The sequence below is a fragment of the Odocoileus virginianus genome, chromosome 3 (assembly GCF_023699985.2).
Source record: "Odocoileus virginianus isolate 20LAN1187 ecotype Illinois chromosome 3, Ovbor_1.2, whole genome shotgun sequence".
NCBI lineage: Eukaryota > Metazoa > Chordata > Mammalia > Artiodactyla > Cervidae > Odocoileus > Odocoileus virginianus.
In genome coordinates, this window is record NC_069676.1 from 76,985,629 (window position 1) to 77,010,217 (window position 24,589).

Consider the following 24,589-nt stretch of genomic DNA (forward strand, 5'->3'; position numbering starts at 1 on the left):
TCTGTTAGGAAATCCTTAGATCTCCATCCAGTGTGTATTTAGTACTACGCTAGAAAACTTGCTCGTCTCTCTAAAGTTCTTTATGGCTTCCAGAGCATTTTTTCCCAAGAAATTCATGATTGGAATCCAATGCAGCAATGTGATGGCCTGGGGGTATACCATTCAAAAGGCAATCAATAAAGTATTTGTTTAACATACAGTGTTTTTCATTTATAAGCACCAAAGGGTTTGTACACTAAAAATGTAAGTTTCCTTCCTAACCCTCCCACTCTCCTTACCCAGACCTCAGAGATCACCACTCATACCAGTGTCTTGGTGTCCTTTCAGATATTTTCAGTGTACACAAGCACATGAATTTATATTGAAACAAATTGTAGCATAATACACATATACATGCTATTCTGTATATTTTTTAACTTAATGATCTATTTTGATTATTATCCCATATGAATACTTACTAAACATACTCACTTTTTTTATTACTGCATAGCATTCTATTATTTGGGTATACCATAATTTTTTTTAATACTGTAATTTATTTAACTAATCCTTACCAATGAGCTTTTAGGTTATTTCCAGTGTTGTGCTATTAAAACAATGTTTTAATACATATCATTGCATTAATTTTACTTCCTACATGTACAACTGTTTTCTGTATGACAAACTGCTCGAAGTACCATTTCTGGATGGAAAGTAGATGCATTTTAAGTTTGGATTCATATTGCCAACTTGCTCTACAAAGAGGTTAAACTAATTTAAACTATCCTGTCCTTGGCAATGTATGAGAGTGCTTGTCTGTTTTATCCACAGTGTATTTCATGCTTTCTGATTTTTGCCAATCTGATAGGTAAAAGATGGTATCACATAGTTTTAATTTGCATTTTTCTAATTGGTAACATTGAACATATTTTTATATGATTAATATGCATGTATACTTCCTCTTTTAGTGAATTATCTATTTATATTCTTTGCTTGTTTTTCTATTGGGCTATTGGTCTTTTTCTTAATGGTTTGTTAGAACTATTCATATATTGAGGAAATTAAAGCTATTTATATGTTGACAAATTAGTCCTTTTCTATTTGAGCTACAAATCTTTTTTTCACATTTTGATATTTGCCTTTTGACTTTAAGAATTTTCCTATGCAATATAATTTATTAATAATTTAGTCAGTCAGTTCAGTCGCTCAGTCATGTCCGACTCTTTGTGACCCCATGAACTGCATGCCAGGCCTCCCTGTCCATCACCAACTCCCAGAGTTTACCCAAACTCATGTCCATCGAGTCGGTGATGCCGTCTAACCATCTCATCCTCTGTCATCCTCTTCTCCTGCCTTCAACATTTCCCAACGTCAGGGTCTTTTCAGATGAGTCAGCTCTTCACATCAGGTGGCCAAAGTATTGGAGTTTCAGCTTCAACATCAGTCCTTCCAATGAACACCCAGGACAGATTTCTTTTAGGATGGACTGGTTGGATCTCCTTGCTGTCCAAGGGACTCTCAAGAGTCTTCTCCAACACCACAGTTCAAAAGCATCAATTCTTCGGTGCTCAGCTTTCTTTATAGTCCAACTCTTAACATCCGTAACATGACTACTGGAAAAACCATAGCCTTGACTAGAGGGACCTTTGTTGATGAAATAATGTCTCTGCTTTTTAACACGCTGTCTAGGTTGGGCATAGCTTTCCTTCCAAGGAGTAAGCGTCTTTTAATTTTATGGCTGCAGTCACCATCTGCTGTGATTTTGGAGCCCCAAAAAACACAGTCAGCCACTGTTTCCACTGTTTCCCCATCTATTTGCCACGAAGTGATGGGATGCCTGGCGTGCTGCAGTTCATGGGGTTGCAAAGAGTCGGACACAACTGAGTGACTGAAATGAACTGAACTGAACTGATGGGATCAGATGCCATGATCTTTGTTTTCTGAATGTTGAGCTTTAAGCCAACTTTTTCACTCTCCTCTTTCACTTTCATCAAGAGGCTCTTTAGTTCTTCTTCACTTTCTGCCATAAGGGTGGTATCATCTGCATATCTGAGGTTACTGATATTTTCCTGGCAATCTTGATTCCAGCTTGTGCTTCTTCCAGCCCAGCGTTTCTCATGATGTACTCTGCATAGAAGTTAAATAAGCAGGGTGACAATATACAGCTTTGATGTACTCCTTTTCCTATTTGGAACCAGTCTGTTGTTTCATGTCCAGTTCTAACTGTTACTTCCTGACCTGCATATAGGTTTCTCAAGAGGCAGGTCAGGTGGTCTGGTAGCTCCATCTCTATAAGAATTTTCCATAGTTTATTGTGGTCCACACAATCAAAGGTTTTGACATAGTCAATAAAGCAGAAATAGATGTTTTTCTGGAACTCTTGCTTTTTCGATGATCCAGCAGATTTTTGCAATTTGATCTCTGGTTCCTCTGCCTTTTCTGAAACCAGCTTGAACATCTGAAGTTCATGGTTCACATATTGCTGAAGCCTGGCTTGGAGAATTTTGAACATTACTTTACTAGTGTGTGAGATGAGTGCAATTGTGCTCAAAGAATTTGAGCATTCTTTGCCATTGCCTTTCTTTGGGATTGGAGTGAAAACTGACCTTTTCCAGTCCTGTGGCCGCTGCTGAGTTTTCCAAATTTGCTGACATATTGAGTGCATATTTTATGTGATGTCAAAGTTTTTATTTACTTTGTAAATATCTTTTAAGAATTTTTAGGGAATTCCTTGGTGGTTCAGTGGTTAAGACTCTACGTTTCCACTGCAGGGGCCACAGGTTGGATCCCTGGTCAGGGAAACAAAATCCTGCAAGCTGTGAAGCCAAAAATAAAAAAAGAAAATAATAAGAATAAATGGATGAATGAATAAGAGCTATTATAGTCTTCCAGTGTTTACATTGAACACATTTATGGTATTGTTTTTCTCATTTAAATCTTTATTCCTTATTTTGATATTTCATGTAGATAACATGAGGAGTTTTGACTGTGAGGTAGTGTTTTCTTTTTATTAGAGTATATTGGAAAGAGTCTGACTTCGCTGATCTGAGGGGGCACCCTAGTAACAGCATTTTCAGAACTCCTCAGGTGAGTCAGATGTGCAGCTAGCATTGAGAACCACTGTTTAATGCAGTTTGTTACCTCTTTGAGGCAGGGATTGCAGTCTTCCTGTCTCAGTGCTTCTGATTGTACATCCAGATCACCTGGGATCCTGTTAAATACTGATTTCGATGCAGGAGGTCTGTTGTGGGCTTGGGATTCTGCATGTCTAACGAGCTCCTAGGTGATGCTGTGTCTGTGGTCCCAGACTGCACATGAGTGGCATGAGCTATTCCATGTGCATAACCTGGCTTCCCCCAGCCCATGAGCATCAATAAGGATCTTTCTGCCCTCATCCCGCTCTCTGGCATAACTTGCTTAGTATAGTAGAAAGAACTCAGGCCACAAGACCTGCTTTCCACTTCCAGCTCTGCCCCTAATTGGTTGTAGGACAAGTCTCTTCAAAGTACTTCAGTCCTTCACCTTCTTATTGCTAAAGCAGGAGGGTGGAACTGGGTGAGGTATAAGGTTCCTTTTGTTCCATTCTCCCATGAAGTTCTAGGGTGTTTTCAGACTCTGTGGGGATAAGGTTTTTATGTGGAAGGTGGTCCAGATTCTACAGTAAAGACCTCCCTTCCTCTAGCGATAGGGCCTAGGCCTGAGCTTAGGATCACTGGAGAAAGTGAGACTAATCAATGTTAGAAAGTTAAAGAGGTTAATGCTAAATTGTAAGCTATAATAAGTACAGTAAGACTACAGGGAAGCTAGAGAGGAATGTCCATTGGAATTTTCAGGGGGAGGTTTGAGTTCAATTCTGTTTGCTGGCCATGATGGACTATAGTGCCAATTTAGAGGGCAGTTCTCATACTTTTACGTTTGTTGTTTCTAAAAAAGCATCCTTCAACAGTGAGGAACAAAACATATTTTTATACCTTAAGTTAAAATGATGTGGGAGAAAGGCCTACTTCTGTGAAAGTAAATGTTTGAAATACTGTAAAGTTCTCCTTTTTCTATATTTAATTTTTCAAGACTAATCTTGGCTATTAAGAGATTGATATTGAAAAGAAAAATCACCATGACCAAATATAGCATGAGGTAAAAAATAAAAACCCTTTTGCACTTCCGTGTAGACATTAATAAATAGTATCGGAAATTTCCTAAAATGGATATTTAAATTGTTTAAATTATAAGTAACATTAAAAATGACACATCTCTATCCTAACTCATTGGAAAAGATACTGGGTAATTTACTTAGATTTTGTAACATAGATGCACAGGAATTTCTGACTCAACTCTTTGATGTCAAAGGAGGTGTATTTTGCATTGTAATTAGAGTTCTACTAAGTTATAGCTTCCCTTAGGAAGAGGTTGTATGACCAACACTCAGGTATTAAAAATACAAAATAGAAGTTACCCTCATTTGATGGATTATATGCAATATACACAATTTAGCTCTAACTTTTCTCTGAACACCCTAGGACTTTTTTCTTCTATTGCCAGATTATTTTAAAATTGCAGACTGTGAGCACTTTTTCTCAGAAACACATACTATTATGGTCTTATTGTATTTGGTAAATGTTTTGTCAGAACTCAACTTATATAGTATATAATCAACTATTGATTATCTATCATAATGAATGATAATACAAATACAGTATAAAATCTTCTCCTTTTCAACTAATAAACACAATATATGTCATTTTATAAAAAGATTATTTTGGTTGCAAGTGACAGAAAACCCAACTCACATTGGATAAAGCCAAGAAGGGACTTTTGGGGGCCATGTAATTGAAAATTTGAGGGCAGAGCTAGCTTCAGGTATGGTTGGTGTAAATAACATAATCAGAATCTTATACATCTTATGGTCTTGTTTCCCTCTGTGTTGGCTTTATCCTCAGGCTCCATGTAATTACATAATGGCTGCCAGTACTGCCAGAGTTTTACCTTTCTGGGTCAAATATAGGAGAAAAGAGAATAGCTTTCACTGGAAATACAATAATAATTCCATCTACAAAGTGTAGAACCTTAGTGAAATAATAAAAGATAATAGTATTTGATACTTAATGGCTTACTTTACAGGCAGGAAGGATGTTCAGGACATTTAACCATCTATGATAGTGGCATCAACCAGTCTGAAGAGTTGGCTGCAGTCAACCAGAACTAGTATTGATCACGGGAACAGCAAGTTCCCTGTGTGCATCCAGAGGGGTGACAGTCCAGCCGACTGAGAGGTGTGGATCACAGTCTTGTTGTGGCAGAGGGGCTTGCGAAACTAAATAAAGCTCTGAGCCATGCTGTGTAGGGCCACCCAAGGTGGACGGGTCATAGTGGAGCGTTCTGACAGACTCTCATGGTCCACTGGAGGAAGGAAAGACAAACTACTCCAGTACACTTGCCTGGAGAACCCCATGGATAGTGTGAAAAAGCAGCAAGATATGACACCGGAAGATGAGCCCCCCTGGTCAGAAGATGAGCCTTCCCCCTGTGCTACTGAGGAAGAGCAGAGAAATAGCTCCAGAAAGAAGGAAGAGGCTGGGCCAAAGTGGAAACAACACTCAGTTGTGGATGTGTCTGATGATGAAAGCAAAGTCCCAAGAGGTAAAGAACAATATTGCCTAGGAACCTGGAATGTTAGGTCCATGAATCAAGGTAAACGGGACATGGTCAAGCAGGAGATGGCAAGAGTGAACATTGACATTTTAGCATTCAGTGAACTAAAATGGATGGGAATGGGCGAATTTAATTCAGGTGACCATTATATCTGCTACTGTGGGCAAGAATCCCTTAGAAGAGCTTGAGTATCCTTGATAGCCAACAAAAAAAGTCCAAATTGCAATCCTTGGGTGCAACCTCAAAAACAACAGAATGGTCTTGTTTCGTTTGCAAAGTAAACCATTCAACATCAGGGTAATCCAAGTTTATGCCCACACCACTAATGCTAAAGAAGCCGAAGTTGAGTGGTTCTATGAAGACTTACAAGATGTTCTAGAGCTAATACCAAAAAAAAAAAAGTCCTTTTTATCATAGGAGATTGAGATGCAAAAGTAGGAAGTCAAGAGATACCTGGAGTAACAGGCAAGTTTGGTCTTGGAGTACAAACTGAAGCAGGACAAAGGCTGAGAGAGTTTTGCCAAGAGAATACACTGGTCATAGCAAACACCCTCTTCCAATAACACAACTGACTACTCTACACATGGACATCACCAGATGGTCAATACCGAAGTCAGATTGATTGTATTTTTTGCAGCCGAAGATGGAGAAGCTGTGTGCAGTTAGCCATAAAAAAAAAAAAAAAAAAAAAAAGACCTAGAGCTTACTGTGGCTCAGATCATAGAGATCCTTACCACAAACTTCAGGCTTAAATTGAAGAAAGTAGGGACTACTACTAGACCATTCAGGTATGACCTAAATCACATCCCTTATGTTTATACAGTGGAGGTGAAGAACAGATTCAAGGGATTAGATCTGGTAGAGTGCCTGAAAAACTATGGATGGAGGTTTGTAACACTGTATAGGAGGCAGTGACCAAAACCATCCCCCCAAAAAGAAATGCAAGAAAGCAAAGTGGAGGCTTAAATATAGCTAAGGAAGCTTAAATATAGCTGAGAAAAGAAGAGAAGCAAAAAGCAAGGAAGAAAGGGAAAGATATACCATCTGAATGCAGAGTTCCTGAGAATAGCAAGGAGTGTTAAGAATGCCTTTTTAAGTGAACAATGAAAAGAAACAGAGGAAAACAATAGAATGCAAAAGACTAGAGATCTCTTCAAGAAATTGGAGATACAAAGGGAACATTGTATACAAGGATGGGCATGTAAAGGAGAAACAAGGACCCAACAGAAGCAGAAAAGATTAAGAAGAGGTGGCAAGAGTACACAGAAGAACTGTACAGAAAGGTCTTAATGACCTGGATAACCATGATGGTGTGACCACTCATCCAGAGCTAGACATTTTTGCGTGTGAAGTCAAGTGGACCATAGGAAGCATTACTACAAACAAATCTAGTGGAGTGATCAAATTCCAGTTGAGCTGTTTCAAATTCTAAAAGATGGTTCTGTTAAAGTGCTGCAGTCAATATGTCAGCAAATTTGGAAAACTCAGCAGTGGCCACAAGATTGGAAAAGGTCAATTTTCATTCAAGTTCCAAAGAAGGTCAGTGCCAAAGAATGTTCAAATGACTGTACAGTTGTGCTCATTTCACATGCTAGCAAGGTAATGCTCAAATTATCATGTGAGTTGATGGTAAAGAATCTGCCTATAATGCAGGAGAACTGGGTTTGATCCCTGGGTTGGGAAGATCCCCTGGAGAAGGAAATGGTAACCCACTCCAGTATTCTTGCCTGGAGAATTCCATGGACAGAGGAGCCTCATGGGCTACAGCCCATGGGATCCCAAATAGTCAGACATGACTGAGTGACTTTCACTTCAGTTCAGTGCTCAAACTCCTTCAAGCTAGGCTTCAACAGTATGTGAACTCAGAAATTCCAGATGTACAAGTTGGGTTTTGAAGAGGCAGAGGAACCAGAGATCAAATTGTCAACATTTGTTGGATCATAGAGAAAGCAAGGGAATTCCAGAAAAACATCAACTTCTATTACATTGACAACACTAAAGCCTTTGACTCTGTGGATCACAACAAACTGGAAAATTTTTAAAGAGATGGGAATACCAGACTACCTTACCTGCCTCCTGAGAAACCTGCATGCAGGTCAAGAAACAATAGTTAGAACTGGCCATGGAACAAAGGTCTAATTCAAAGTTGGAAAAGGAGTAGTCAAGGCTATATATTTTAACCCTCTTTATTAACTTCTATTCAGATTACATCATGTGAAATGTCAGGCTGGATGAATCATAAGCTGGAGTTAAGATTGCCATGAGAAGTATAAGCAACCTCAGATATGCAGATGATACCACTTGAATGGCAGAAAGTGAAGAGGAACTAAAGAGCCTCTTGATGAGGGTAAAAGAGGAGAGTGAAAAGCTGGCTTAAAACTCAACGTTCAAAACACTAAGATCATGACATCTGATCCCATCACTTCATTGCAAATAGTTGGGGAAAAAGTGGACACAGTGACAGATTTTCTTTTCTTGGGCTCCAGAATCATTGTGGACAGTGACTGCAGCTGTGAAATTAAAAGATGTTTGTTCTTTGGCAAACCAAGACAGCATATTAAAAAGCAGAGACATCACTTTGCTGACAAAGATTTGTAAGATGCAAGTGATGGTTTTCCAGTAGTCATGTATGGATGTGAGAGTTGGACCATAAAGAAGGCTGAACACCGAAGAATGGATGCTTTTGAGTTGTGGTGCTGGAGAAGATTCTTGAGCATCCCTTGGACTGGAAGGAGATCAAACCAGTAAATCCTGAAGAAAATCAACTCTGAATATCCATTGGAAGGACTGATGTTTAAGCTGAAGCTCCAATCCTTTGGCTTCCTGATAAGAAGAACTGATTCATTGGAAAAGATTCTGATGCTGGGAAAGATTGAGGGCAGGAGGAAGAGAGGGCGGCAGAGGATAAGATGATTGGATAGCATCACTGACTCAATGGACTTGAGTTTGAGCAAATTCTGGGAGATAGTGAAAGACAGGGAAGCCTGGCATTTTGCAGTCTATGGGGTTGCAAAGAGTCGGACAGGACTTAGCAACTAAACAACAATAACAAGTATAAAGGTGCCATCAGATTTAAGAAAATATCATTTCTGTATTAGTTTCCTAGGGCTTCCATGGCAGAGTACCACAAACTTTATGGTTTAAAAGACAGAAATTTATTGTCAAAGTTCTGAAATCGAAAGTTGAAAATCAGGGTATCAGCAGGGCCATGGTCCCTCCAAGGGCTCTAGAGAAGAACCTTTCCTTGCCTTTTCTAGCTTCTGGTTAGTTGATGGGAATCTTGAAATTCTTTGGCTGATAGATGCATCACTCCAGTCTTTGCCTCTTTCTCCCCATGACCTTCTCCCCTGTGTCTGTCTCCATAGGCAAATTTCCCTCTTCTCATAAGGACACAAGTTATATTGGATTTAGGGTCTAGTTTATTCCAGTATGATCTCATCTTAATTTGATTACAGCTACGTAGACCCTATCTCCAAATAAGGTCACAAACAAGGTTTCTGGTGGATATGAATTTTGGAAGGATAGTATTCAACCCCAAAGAAGATTAGCATGGACCCTGTGCAAAGATCACACACACACAGTATTCAACCCAAGATATTACCTAATATCAAACGCTCTTACATAGTTTTTATGACACACATTTGAAAACATATTCAGTCTTAAATGGCTCACAAACACTATGAAATTTCCTTATTTTATAGTTAAAAACTGAATTTTTGAATCTTAGTAAAAGTATTTAAGAGAATTATGAATTTTTTAGTTTGAGTGCTATTCTGTACATATATTTTTTTTACTACATCAGATTAAGTAACCATGTTTTTCTTATTGATAATTATTTTAATTCTGTTGAAATGCGAATGTTAGTGTAAAATTTTGGTGGAGAATTAATAATGTTCTTTAAGACATGAGTATGTGCATGAGAGTTACTAAATTTTTATGCATGACTTCATTAAGTTCAAACAAGTTTTGCCTTAAAAAACGAAACCAGTCACAATTAGATGAACATCAGCTATTAGTGATTTTAATAGTAAGTGTTATTGGAAAAGGTTACTTTTCATTCCAATCCCAAAGAAAGGCAATGCCAGAGATTGTTCGAATTACCACACAAACAATTGCACTTATCTCATATGCCAGCAAAGTAATGTTCAAAATTCTCCAAGCCAGGCTTCAACAGTATGTGAACTGTGAGCTTCCGATGTTCAAGCTGGATTTAGAAAAGGCAGAGGAACCAGAGATCAAATTGCCAGCATCCATTGGATCATCAAAAAAGCAAGAGAATTCCAAAAATGTCTACTTCTTCTTTATTGACTACGCCAAAGCCTTTGACTGTGTGGATCACAACAAACTGGAAAATACTGAAAGAGATGGGAACACCAGACCACCTGACCTGCCTCCTGAGAAATCTGTATGCAGGTCAAGAAGCAACAGTTAGAACCAGACATGGAACAACAGACTGGTTCCAAATCGGGAAAGGAGTATGTTACAGCTGTATATTGTCACCCTGCTTATTTAACTTCTATGCAGAGTATATTGTGAGAAACGCTGGGCTGGATGAAGCACAAACTGAAATCAAGATTGCCAAGAAAATATCAATAGCCTCGGATATGCAGATGACACCACCCTTATGGCAGAAAGTGAAGAACTAAAGAGCCTCTTGATGAAAGTGAAAGAGGAGAGTGAAAAAGTTTGCCTAAAAATCAACATTCAGAACAAAGATCATCGCATCCAGTCCCATCATTTCATGGCAAATAGATGGGGAAACAATGGAAACACTGAGAGTCTTTATTTTTGGGGGGCTCCAGAATCACTGCAGACGGTGACTGCAGTCATGAAATTAAAAGACGCTTACTCCTTGGAAGAAAAGCTATGACCAACCTAGACAGCATATTAAAAAGCAGAGACATTATTTCATCAACAAAGGTCCATCTAGTCAAAGCTATGGTTTTTTCCAGTAGTCATGTATGGATGTGAGAGTTGGACCATAAAGAAAGCTGAGTTCCGAAGAACTGATGCTTTTGAACTGTGGTGTTGGAGAAGACTCTTGAGAGTCCCATGGACTGCAAGGAGATCCAACCAGTCCACCCTAAAGGAAATCAGTCCTGAATATTCATTGGAAGGACTGATGCTGAAGCTAAAACTACAATACTTTGGCCACCTGATGTGAAGAACTGACTCATTTGAGAAGACCCTGGTGCTGGGAAAGATTGAAGGCAGGAGGAGAAGGGGACGACAGGGGATGAGATGGTTGGATGGCATCACTGACTCGATGGACATGAGTTTGAGCAAGCTCTGGGAGTTGGTGATAGACAGTGAAGCCTGGTGTGCTGCAGTCCGTGGGCTTCCAAAGAATCAGACATGACTGAGTGACTGAACTGAAATGAACTGATTATATGAGAAGGGGCTTTTCAAGTGGCACTAATCCTAAAGAACCTGGCTACCAGTGCAGAAGACTTAAGAGATGCAGGTTTGATCCCTGGTTTGGGAAGATCCCCTGGAAGAAGGCATGGCAACCCACTCCAGTATTCTTGCGGGGAATCCCATGGACAGAGGAGCCTGGCTGACTACCATCCATAGGGTAGCAAAGATTTGGACATTACTGAAGTGACTTAGTATGCATGCATTATACAAGAAGCAGGAGAGAAATGCAGCTGGTGAAGGGCTTGGAAATCATACCTTCCAACATTTGAGAACAGTGAAAATTATCTTCAACTTTTGAAGAATGACTCTGGAAAAGAGTTTAGACTCCAGAGGGCATAACTAGAACTGGTGAATTAAGGTTAATTCAGGTTAACTGAATTAACTGGTGAATTAAGGTTAAGGACACACTTCAGTGCAATATAGAACTAAACTTTCTCAGTGAATAGTGTGTTGTATACCAGAATGCATGTGGTAGTTATGTAAGGGGGTGACATGTGAGTACCTGGAAGTGCTCTGGAAGGGGCCGAATGATTATCTCTCCAGGACCTCTTAATGGAGATCTTGCGTTGAGCAAGAAATTGAAACAGAGGATCATTTCTAGCTTCAGGATGCAAGTCCTCCTAAAATTTCTATTTTTCTATATGCTATGAAATGAATATCAATATTATATGACAAGACATTTCTATAAGTTGATATATGTTTAAACAGCTGCCAACCTATGTGCTCTATGAATTCTGTGTTTTGAAATGCTTGGAGGAAAAAGGTATTTAATCTCTGAGAAGATGAAACATCATTAACAGGTGAGAAAAGAAGGGGCATAAAACTTCTATTTATTGAGTACTTGCTGGGTGCAGGATGAGTTGGATGAATTTATCCATATTATCTCATTTAATATACTTAGTTTTTCATTGCTTGGTTTGGAACTTCTATTTATTGAGTACTTGCTGGGTGCAGGATGAGTTGGATGAATTTATCCATATTATCTCATTTAATATACTTAGTTTTTCATTGCTTGGTTTGGAACTTATGAGACACTGTAGTTCATAGAACGATGAGTTCTCACAATAATTGGCATTTTCTTATGTATTCTTTGGTGATGGAACACAGGACTGTTCTGATGGCTACATGTGCAAAACACATTTTCAAGTTAAAAATGGAACTGCAGTGTCACATCAAGGAACATCTGACCATGTACAGACATTTCTTCCTGTGGAGGTGAGTGGTTTAACATATCATGGTCTTCTTTTTAGTCTTTGTAAAGTATAAAGTAAAAATTTAAATCTAATAAATATATTAAAAAAATTAACTGCCATCAGATCCTGAACCTGTTGTAAGGGGAGAAGTGAACATCATTTCTAAGGGGTATTTTCTTCTATAATATTGAAATCAGTAACTGTGGTAAAGTTAAGATTCACTCTGGGTCTGTACAGGTTTTCACAAGGCTTCACCCTTTTGATTTCTCTTAGATCTAAAAACTACAGATGCCTTCCATTGCTTTTGATTTTTTCCAGTGAAATCCCCTCAGGATAATACAGGCCTTTCCTTAGCTGTGTAATGCGTGGTGGAGATCTCTTTACCTAGTCTATCTTTAACTTTTCTTCTATGTCCTTTAAAATATGCTGGATCTGGGTCTCATTCTTTAGGGGACTTTAACCTTGACTTGAAAATCTTGCTAAATTAAAATTTAATAAGGTACTAATAATGGCATAATGGTTTTCTGGGATATTTTCAACTTTCTTTTTATCAAAATGCAAATAGACTTATTCTACTTCATGTTGTTAACAAAAATTTTTATATATCCATTGTAAAAATAAACAATAGAAAAATGTATAAAAACTCCCATACATCCTTCAACTGAAGGTAACCACTATGAATATTTTGGTAGGTATCCTTGCACATATTTCTGTCACACACACACACATACACACTTGTGTTCTGCAATGAACAGGTATGACATGGATTTCTTTCCATGTCAGTAAATGTAGATAGCTGTAGTTCTTTTTTAATGGCTCCATTGCATTCCATCCAATGGATGAACTATAATTATGTGAACCCATATTGAAGTAAAATGCTTGAATTTTAAAATTGAATCAGTGGGGATCTAATTGCCTCAACATAAAGAAAGAAATCTAATGCTTAAAATTCCAGATATCCTAGTAAAATGGGAAAGGAGACTTTTTTGTGACGGTTGAGCCCTAACCCCTTCTATCTGTGTCCAGTGCTGGCCTGGAAGTAACTGTTGCCTGTGTAATTTAGTTTTTATTTATTTTTAAAATTAAATTTATTATTTTTTTAAAGTACTCCAAGGGATTTTTATATTTGGTTGCACCAGGTCTTAGTTGCACCACGTGGGATCTAGTTCCCTGACCAGAGTTTGAACCCAAGCCCCCTGCATTGGGAGCTTGGAGTTTTAGCCACTGGACCAGCAGGATAGTTCCATTGCCTGTATAACTTACTTGGAAATTTATTCTTGAGGATATTGTGTTTCATAATAAAGTAAGTGCCCCTGATTTATATATATTGATTTAAGGTTTTTTTGTTAGTGTTCTTAGTATATTGAGTGCTTAGTCAGTCAGTCATGTCCGACTCTTTGCACCTCTTTGGACTGTAGTCTGCCAGGCTCCTCTGTCCATGAGATTTTTCAGGCAAGGGTCCTGGAGTGGGTTGCCACTTTTCTCCTCCAGGGGATCTTGAGTAGGTATTCAAACCTTGATTACTGTTTCATGGTTCGAATAACCAACATCGTGTATGAAGCCAAGCATGTTAGGAAGCTTTTCAGTTCACTATATATTAACTTCAAAAATGCACATGGAGATGATGATTTAAAAGATAAATTACTAGTTCTTCCCTAACAAGTTGGCAGACATTTGAAAAGCACTAAAAAGTGGTGTTGACAGTGTGAAGGAACTGACACTTTCTGGTTGATGTTTTAACTTCACAAAGTTTAAAGATGTGCACATACTATGCATTATCTATTCCAATTTTAGGAATTTAGCTTCATAAAATATAATTTTTTTCAACATTTTTTATTTTCAACATTTCCCAACAAATTTCAAACATATGAAAAAATCAAAAGAATTTTGCAGTGAACATCCATGTACTCATTGCTTGGATTCCAACATTAACATTTTGCTGTGCTTGCTGTATTGTATATCCCTCCCTCTATTCATCTATCTTCCTTTTTGATGCACTGCTGTTACATCAAAGTAAATTGCAGAAAATAATTAGAAATATACACAAAGTTTTACATGTGTTCATTTAAAACTTTTTCAAATTTTACATGAAAGTATATTCATTTTACCACTATTTATAGTAGGAAAAAGTAGAAACAACTAAAATATCCAACAGTAGTGGATTAGTTGCTTATGGCACATCTCTGTGATGGACTTTGTGGTTCTGTAGGTTTGGATTGGAGCCTGAGAATTTGCAGTTCTTACAAGTTCCCAGGTTATGCTGATGCTGCTGCTGCAGGGACCACCACACTCTAAGCACCGCTGCAGTACTTTATAATGGAACTCTTGGCGTATTTTAGACGCACAGCTGAGATGGTTAGTTAATATAATGTATGGTAGAGTTGATACTGTAATAATCTTGATGAAATGAAAAATGTCTTAGGTTGAGCCTGAGATGGAGATTCCTGTTGAAGTGACTTATTAGGGATATGTTCTTAGGAGAAAGGGAGTGACGGAAGCAGGAAAGAACAAGGGATAAAAGCTAAGGAAGACTGCGGTCTCACTAGAGATGAGCTTTAGTCTGATCTCCTTAGAACTCTGGAGCATAGATACCCCAAATTAGTCTCACCTTGTGTCCTTGAGGCTGACCTTTTGTTCTCTGTAACATTTATTGATCTGTCAGTCTGTCATTGACTGATGTAGAGGTAAACATAGCTTCCAAGCAAGATGGTTCCAGTATCACTGAGAAATTCTTCAGGGAAGGGGGCTGCTGTGTTTTATCAGCCAATAAGTATAACAGCTGGGTGTGAATGGGTGCGCTGGCCTTAAGAGGACCTGGGCAGGGCAGCAACAGTGTCTACTACCAAAGGGTAACCTAAAACCAACAAAATGGCATCTGTGAGGAAGTGTAAGGCCTGCATTGACATGACGGCAGTTTATTTGAGAAAGAGCTAATGATTTTAGTCAACCACAAGCTCAAGGTAAGTGAAAAAAATGCCACGGATGCTAGAGAAACTAGCTGGAACTAAGCCATATTAATGAAAGCATGATTTGGATCCCAAATATTGTCTGGGGTCCCCTGGAGGGTCCCAGAGACCCTTTCAAGGGGTACACAAGGTCAAATATATTTAATAATGTTAAGATATTATTTACATTTTGTACTTTCATTCTCCCCTAGTTTCCCAGAGGCTGCCTATGTGTGATATTGCAATGGAGTGAATGCAGAAATGGTTATAAAAATCCAGCTGTCTTTAATTAAGTTAGACACTAAAAATATTTTCAAAATGTATACTGCTTTTCTTACTAATTTATGTTGTTTTTGAAAACATTTATTTTTTCATAGAAATTTGCTGTTATATTATCATTCATAGAAATTTGCTGTTATATTACCATGTGTTTTTAAAGTGAACTAATATTTTTTGAAATTTCAATTTTAATTTCTAATACAATAAATATCATACACATAACTCTCTTAAACAAAAAGTTCATTTGAATCGTCAGTGAATTTTAAAAGTGTAAAGGGGTGTTGAGACCAGATAATTTGAAAATCACTGCTATAGAACAAGGAAATATTACCTTATTGTGTGTGCAAAACAACATTGATAGAGTACATGATGAATGAATTCATAAATAATAGTTGAAATTTGATCATAAGTGGGGTTTATCCATTCAAAGAAGCATGCTGGGGGCCATGGGTAGGCTTGAAAATATATTATTATGAGGACTATTGGGAACTCTGGGGATGTTAAATTAGAACTAAAGACCTAGGATGGTTAATTGTCTTAAGATATCTAGAAAGCTTTCCGTGGAAGAGAGAGTAGACTCACTTTGTTTCTGAGGAGACAGAGTAACTAGAAATTACTCTAGACAAGTCTCTACTGTTTAGATTGTTCACAGTGAAATTGGTCAGCTTGCAAAGCTGTGAGTTCCCTTCCCTTTCTTGGAGATGTTAGCCACAGAGTGGATAACCTTTTCTCCAAAACAGTGGTCACTGACAGAAATGTTCAGATGTTTAAAGCACCAGCATGGTGATGAATGAAGTGGGCTGATGGGAGTTGGTGGGACCTGTGGAAAAGTGGTGAGGGAATGGTTCATCCAAAGGGGCAGTAGAAATGCATCTCCAGGTGGATTTTCAAGAGAAGGCAAGATTTGGGTTTATGTGTTGATAAAAAAAAAATTCTGTTTAGTCTAAATAGACTATGTGTATGGGCTGAAAATGGTCCTTGGGCCACCAGTTTACAACCTAGCCTCTAATATTATAGAAAGGGGTTCCACATTGTATAGAAGACTGAGCCAGGGGGCTTTGGAATTCTCTTTGGAATTTAGAGCCCCATCCATAACTGGGCCTCCCTGGTGGTGCTAGTGGTAAAGAACCTGCCTGCGAATGCAGGAGACAAAAGAGACCTGGGTTTGATCTCTGGGTCAGGAAGATCCCCTGGAGGGATCTTGCCCCTGGGCATGAAACCCACTCCAGTATTCTTGCCTGGAAAATCCCATGGACAGAGGAGGCTGGTGGGCTACCATCCATAGGGTCACAAAAGTGTTGGACACGACTGAAGTGACTTAGCACATTGTATCTGTACATAATTTCCTATTTAAAGATATTTGAAAGAATGCCTCTTCTAGTAGTTACTTTAAAAAAGATCTAAAAAAGATTGGCCATGTATGAAGTGGGAAATCAGATCACTTCTCTGTTCCAATCAGAACTGGTAGTCTTGACTATAGAGGGGTAGCTGGATTCATGATTTTTATGCCCGTGAGTTTATGTGCAATAAACAAGAATTTAAAAATCAAAGAAATATAATGGAATATGTGAGTGAAGTAATTTGTTAAAATCAGAATCTATGTCTTGTTTGAATTTTTAAAATGTAATTTAAAATAATACTTAAAAGAGTGAGATGATATTCAGAAATCTACTAATTATATTGGGGTTGCTTAGCGTTGGTTTTGGGGACAAGAGTTCTTATATGATTATTCATTAGATAAGACATTTATTGTTGAGAGTAGTTACTGTGATTTGCTTGTGACCTTTCTGAGTTTGTGAAGTAACAAACAAGACTTGAACAAGATGTTTTCATTACCAGTGACCAAGAGAGATTCATTGCTTTATTTATAAAAATAAAATAATAGTTTGAGAGTGAAAGTGGTAGCAGAGGCTCTATATTCAAGTCAGACAATTATTTTGAGGAAAATTAGTCACAGTTTAAGTTTAAACCTCACGTGAATATTATTGCAAAATAACTGCTAAACTTTAAAATTATCTTGTAAGGTTCTAAATTAACTCCCTGTGCTAAAGAATCCACCTGCCAATGCAGAAAACACAAGAGACACAGGTTCAATCCCTAGGTCCAGAAGATCCCCTGGAGTAGGAAATGGGAACCTGATCCAGTATTCTTGCCTGAAAAATTCCATGAACACAGGAGCCTGACAGACCACAGTCCCCTGGGCTGCAGAGAGTCAGACACGACTGAGCACAGCACCGCAGCAGATTAACTCACCGGCCAACATAGCCTACAGTGGCTGCAATCCTAGAGAATTCTAGCTGCAATTCTCTAAATCTACAATTCTAGAGAAACAAGGTATAAGTTTTTTTTTTTTAACTCATGTTTAACATTAACCACTCTAAATAAAAGAAAACAATGAGATGAATATTCAACATGAATATTGATTTTTAATAACCAGTAGTAAAAATTATTAATGAATGTTTAGAAGAGGGAAGTGCCTGAAAGTTATTCCTGTAGAAATAGCTTTTGTCTAACATTGCTTTGCATTTTCTTTTTATCGCTACCATCTTCATATATGGAATTCTGAATCATTTTCATAGAATAGAGATAGCCCAGATTTTGCCCTTTGATTAATTCAATTTAGATACACATAAATATTTATTTTAGGTTGGTCAGTGATTTTTTTATATAATTGAGGTTTGGATTCTTCTGTCTGAAGTTTCATTTCTTCCTTTTGAAGAGGTATCAGAGATGTGTATTGAGCATATTTATTTATTCATTTACTATCTTCATTACTTTAAAGCCTGAGGTTACACCTTTAGATTACATTTTTTAAAACTATGAAAATGATAGAGTCATAAGAATAGCAATAGTATGCTACTGGAAAAAGGGGTTTTGTCCTAGGGCCTTGTAGTCCAGTAACTGGGACTTTCCTTAGTCCAGGGCAGGTAGAATATTATAGGAAATCCTGAACAAAAAACAACTTATCACAAATTCCCTGAAGCATAAAGCTGAGAATCAGTAACAGGAAATGATCTCAATTACCAAAAGAACATATTCAGAGAATGATGATCTTCTGATGTAACCAGGTCTTCAAATATACTCATTTGCCCTAAGGATTTTATTAAGTGGCTTCTAGGATGGGTTCTATTTTGTATGTCTGAAATAGACTCATATGTCAGAATATTATTGGTTTTTTATATATATAATGGAGTAAATGACAAGCTACAGTTCTCAGTGTTAACAATTTCTCTGTAAAGCAACTGCTATTTTTAGACTGAAGTATAGACATGTTGATAAATGTAAATGATGAGTAATAAGCATGTTTACCTCTAGTATTTGAAAATGTAATTATTAAAGCAGTGCTAACATATCAGAAAGTCTATTATACTTAATGTGTGTAGATACAAATGAAAGTACCTGTAATAGTCAGCATTTATTTATTGATTTAATGAATCTAATGCTGATAGATAAGTAGATTTTTAAAGTAAATAACTATTAATACAGCAAACCTCAATCCCACAATACCATTTTGTGTTTTTCTTGTGGTATATATGAAAATGTTCAAAGGCAGAGTAAATTTTATTTAATTTAGAGTGTAAATATATGCCACAGAATGGTGTGTTTGAGAGAGGAGAGTATAGGATATTCTAAAAATCAGTCAGGTCTGATTAGGATTTTCAGTTCTAATAAAATTGTGGATTATTGCACTAGATACAGTATTTGTTATACAAACAACATTTCTTTAACTATGCTTTGACAGAAATATGTATTTACTTATTCTTAGAACTCATCAGAAATCACATATAGAGATGTTGCACTAAAACTATTTAAACTTTCTAATAAAATCTAGGTTGGGGGGGACAGTCTTAAAAGACCTTAGTGTTCAGCTGTGAAACCAAGAAGTATTATAGGGAAGCAGAAACATGCCCCATACTCTCTCAAATCTTTCTGCTCTAGGCTCTTGGTACCTGAGTAATATCACTTTGCAAAATTCAGAGAAAATATTAGGTTTAGTGAGAACATATAACCTAAAAGGCTTCTTAAGTTTACTCCTATCTTTGAAATTCTCTGTGCTCTATTTGCTGTGGCAGAGCAAAGAGAGAATCTATTTTTTGAGAGAAATCAAGTTGAATCAATCCAGATAGGTAACTAATTCTCTTTCTGTTTCTCAAGCCAGTAGAAAAGCCTTTGCTAAGGCTAAGGCACCTGCCATACCCACTGTATTTTAACTCAGCAGTGAGTTATATCACAAAGCTTTCTTTATGTATAGTTCTAATATTGAAGTGTTTTTTTAAAAAAGTCAAAAGTATGATCATTTCTAGCAGCAGATGTGTACTTGAGAGAATACTGAGCTGATAGTTTCTGTATGAAAATCCGATTTTCAATGTGAAATGTTTCTGTCCAGTTGTAAAGGTCTAAAAGGAACCAGTTATTTCTGAAGAAGAACACTTAGTGTATTATTTTAATTGCTCTAATTGTTTTCCCATTTACGAAAAAATGAGTTTGAGTTGCTCTCCATGATATAGGTTTAAAAAAGAAACTTAATAGATTAATTGGAGGTTTCAAACTTTATGAGGATATCTTGATTTTATAATCAAATCTAAAATAAATGAAAGTGAAACCACTGTTTAGTATTTCTTCCTCCTCCTTGGATTTTTTTTTTTTTTTTGGAAATCTGTGGAAACACCATGTGTAGAGAGAGATCCATTGGAATATACTATAATGAGATTTGCTCTCACAAAAGATTAAATAGAGTCTAAAATATTTGAGTTTTTAAAAGTTTTTTTAATTAACTATATTTAAAATTCCTTTTATTCCTTAGTTAAATTGTTTGGTTTTGTTTTGACTGCACTGCAAGGCATGTGAGATCTTGGTTCCCTGATCAGGGATCAAACCTGTGCACTCTGCAGTGGAAGCACACAGTCTTAACCACTAGGCTGCCAGGGAAGTCAGTTAAATTGATTTTCAGTTAAATTAAAAAGGTTAATTTAAAAAATATTTTCTGGAGTGAAAGAAATACCCATCAGCATAATATTCTATGCAGGACTCAAAAGCAGTCTTAAGAAATTGAATGTTGAGATGAAAATGTAAAATACCATGGAAGACAGCAATCTTTGGATGTTTGAAAGACTGGTTTTTTTTTTTTTTTTTAGCTTGAATGAAATTAGCTACTTGGCAGGATTTTTTTAACTGTTAGATAAAGACTATTATATAGAATGTGGTTTTACTACAGAATTATTGCCCACAACTGGGGACAATTGTATATGTATATTGCTACTTATATAATCAGACCCATGTAGGTTCCAATATTTTTTCAGTTAAGACCTGAAATGCTCAGTGTTAAAGATACTTTATTAAAAATGTGGATGATTTATTTTTACAGGGAGACAAAACATTTTCAAATTGGAATAGTGATTCTGAACCTTTCTACTAGACTCTAAGCATTGTCCTGGTTAGATCACTTTGATTCCACTGTGCCTGGCATATGACTGTCCGAAACTAATAGAGCCTATATCTTGATTTTCTGGATGGAATTATCCAAAATTTCCCCTCTCTCCAGTGTACTACTAAAATAAATATTTTGTCGTTATCAATTTTTGTCTGTTTATTAAATGGTACTTATTAAGTGAAGTGGCCAGGAATATTTGTTAAAGTTTATTTCTATATTTATGTGCCTAAGGGTGAAAAATAACTTTACCTTAAAATAAATGGAAATAATCAGGTCTGAAATCTGTTGCTTGTAGAAGCACCAGGGTTTATTAAGATGAAATTTCAATTGCCATTTATCCCAAAGGGCCAAAAGTGGCATATTTGACAAATCTTTTTTCAAGAAAAGTTTGTCAGCCTCCACACTGGTTTTACATACAAGATGATTGGTAGTTTAGTGTTCTTTTTAAAAATAATAAACAAATGAATGTTTCAGGAAACCTCTGATAGACTGAATCAGGTGGAACTGATTTAATGTTATGGATAATTACATAATTAGTGCTGTAAAAAATAAACTATACTATCTGCTTGATGGACTGGAGCTGCTGTGAAGGAGGTATGTAATTATACAATCAGCATCCTCCTCCTATGCTGATTCTAGGTAATCCTTTTTCTTCCTTGTCTGAGAAGGGGCTTCCTGTCTGTGTTTCCTAATGTTAATTTTAAATGAATAGAGCTGAGCATTCAGTAGTTTCCAGTCCCTTGATAAGTCTTCCTATGCGCCAGGTCTGTGTGAGACCATCGTCTGAGACCAGTGGCTTTCAGACTTTTTTTGATGCAGACTCACAATAAGAAATACATTTTACATCAGGACCCAGTACACAGCGCACACACATATCTGAAGCCAGGGTTCACAAGAAACAATTCTTATTCTTTTTGATCTACTTACTCGATTAATCTATTTTGCTCTATTTTATTTTTTAAAAAATGCTGGCTGATTGATTTTGGAATCTCCTAAGAGCTCATGACTCACGTTTAGAAAATATTACTTAGATCGTTGATGATTGCTAACGTCAGTGGAAGGGATTCAGAGAGTAGCATAACGTTGCTGCTGTGGGCTTTGGGTAGCAGGTGCTGTGGCATGGTTGAAAGAACAACGGCTTTGGAGATGGGCAAATTTGGTTTTAAATGCCTACTTTTCCTTATTATAACTGTGTACTTTGAACATGTGACTAAACCTCTGTGAGCCTCAAATCCCTTATCTATAAACATGGATTCCAAATATTTGAGGGAGTCAGGAAGTGGGGAATTGGGGTCTATCTATTAAATGATGTCATGGAAGAAGGCATCTGATCATGGCTGAAAAAGTGGTAGGCATGTCATAAAGTTTACATTCCTTTTCCCACTCTTTTTCAACATCAAACACCTCACCTGGGGAAGAGCATGATAAATCCCTGCTTCACAGGGTGGTTGTGAGGATTGCATAGGATAATGGAACCAAAGACTAACTAATGTGAATTTTTATCAGAGCATCCTTAAGGCAGTGTCACTGTTTGAGAATAAATCTCTGAGGAATTAGGATAGAAGAGTCCTGTGAAGGTAAAGTGACAATACTAGAAAACAAAACAAGTTCTGAAATTCTGTATTATGACTTAATAGCAAGGATTGTTTCGAGATATAGTGGTATTCAAAACTCAGCATTCAAAAACCAAAGATCATGGCATCCGGTCCCATCACTTCATGGTAAATAAGTAGCAAAACAATGAAAACAGTGACAGATTTTATTTTCTTGGGCTTCAAAATCACTGATGATGGTGACTGCAGCCATGAAATTAAAAGACACATGCTCCTTAGAAGAAAAACTATTGACAAACTTAGACACCATATTAAAAAGCAGAGACATTACTTGACCGACAAAGGTCTGTCTAGTCAAAGCTATGGTTTATCCAGTAGTCATGTGTGGATGTGAGAGTTGGACCATAAAGAAAGCTGAGCGCCAAAGAATTGATGCTTTTGAACTGTGGTGTTGAAGAAGACTTCTGAGAGACCCTTGAACAGCAAGGACATCAAGCCAGTCAATCCTGAAGAAAATCAGTCCTGAATATTCATTGGAAGGACTGATGCTGAGGTTGAAACTCCAATACTTAGGTCATCTGATGCGAAGAGCTGACTCATTGGAAAAGACCCTGATGCTGAGAAAGAGTGAAGGCAGGAGGAGAAGGGATCGACAGCAGATGAGATGGTTGGATGGCATCACCGACTTGATGGACATGAGTGTGAGCAAGCTCTGGGAGCTGGTGATGGACAGGGAAGCCTGGCTTGCTGCAGTCCATGGGGTCACAAAGAGTCAGACACAACTGAGCAACCAAACTGAATTGATAGTGGTATTGCATGTTGACATTGGAGAGCTGCTACCAAACTGACAAATAATTATTTATAGTGCCTATTATAAATTGTATACACAAATTGTTTCATTTTGCATTATATATAGGATTTAAAGAAACTTTAAAATTATTCAGCGAAGGAGTTTTCTTCATTAAGACCTGGAAAATGAACATCGGAAGATAAGTAATTACCTATTGTATAAAATTTCTGTCATGTCCTTACCTTAGTTGAAATACAGTATAACAATTTAATTGTGAGAAAATTGTAGCCTCTGTCTCATGGCTTGAACTCCTGGGAGAATTTTCATTGCACATGTGTCAGTTCAGTCGCTCAGTCGTCTCCGACTCTGCGACCCCTTGGACTGCAGCATGTCAGGCTTCCTTATCTATCAGCAGCTCCCGGAGCTTGCTGAAACTCATGTCCATCGAGTCAGTGATGCTATCCAACCATGTCTTGTATGTTGGCCCCTTCTCCTCCTGCCTTCAATCCATGTGTAAGTTTTTATAAAAGCACCTTGTTTACTTTAAAGGTGTTATAGTTTTAACTACTTCTAAGTTAGTTCATAACTTTGAAATGCTGTTTCCTCACTAGTTTTCAATGTTTACTTTCTTGTCTGAAAGCAAACTCGTTGGTTTTGATACTGTCTGTGCTTCTCTCTTACATCATCTTTTCTCTGGAATTTTACTGATGTTGTGATTATTTAGTGGTAACCTGGGCTTTGTTGGTGGTGAGGAAGGGACATAAATCAGACAAGGCAAGTATAAGCCCATGATAGCTACAAAGCATCTTTTCCATATTTCTTATTCTCCAGGGTTTTCAGTCTCTGGTTGTTCTGAAATGTTTCACTCTCATTTTAGGCCTGTGCTGGTTGATTGCACTTAATTTCTGTGCCATTTCTATGTTTACAGTCCTTTACATTGTGTTAGGAAATCACCTCACACTTTAAGTTCAAATCACACTTATGTTTAGGAGAAAAGTCCTGGCTCCTTTAAGACAGAAGTACCTTTTTCTCTGCCAGAAAGCTCATTGTAAAACTGAAAAGCTTAACCAAAAAGGGTTTCAATGTAAATTGAATATTGATAGAGAAGGGTGGTTAATTGGCCTTAGTAACTTGGTTGCTAAGGAAGCATTTTTCTGATTGGGAGGAAACTCTCCTGGGTATTCTACTGCTTCTTGTGGACCTAAAATGCTTTGTTTTATCTCTTACTTTCTGTTTCTGAGTTGGAAGAGGAAAAAGCAGAAAGCTATCATAGGAATGAAAAGCTGTGGGAAGCAGATGGTTGCTCTCTCTTAGCTACAGAAAGAGAGAGCTAAATACTGACTAGCAACAAG

At 37.3% G+C, this 24,589-nt stretch overlaps 1 protein-coding gene across 4 annotated transcripts in view; it reads left to right on the plus strand.

Annotated features, from left to right (window-relative positions):
• Positions 1-24,589, plus strand: part of ATG10 (autophagy related 10) — a 248,894-nt gene that overhangs the window by 63,697 nt on the left and 160,608 nt on the right. For 3 of the 4 annotated variants that reach the window (XM_070465773.1, XM_020903094.2, XM_070465772.1), the window contains one exon: positions 12,154-12,261. The exons of the other annotated variant lie outside the window; for it this stretch is intronic. In XM_070465773.1, the coding sequence (XP_070321874.1) occupies positions 12,154-12,261 (108 nt within the window). The remainder of the gene's footprint in view (positions 1-12,153; positions 12,262-24,589) is intronic. 4 annotated transcript variants of the gene reach the window in all.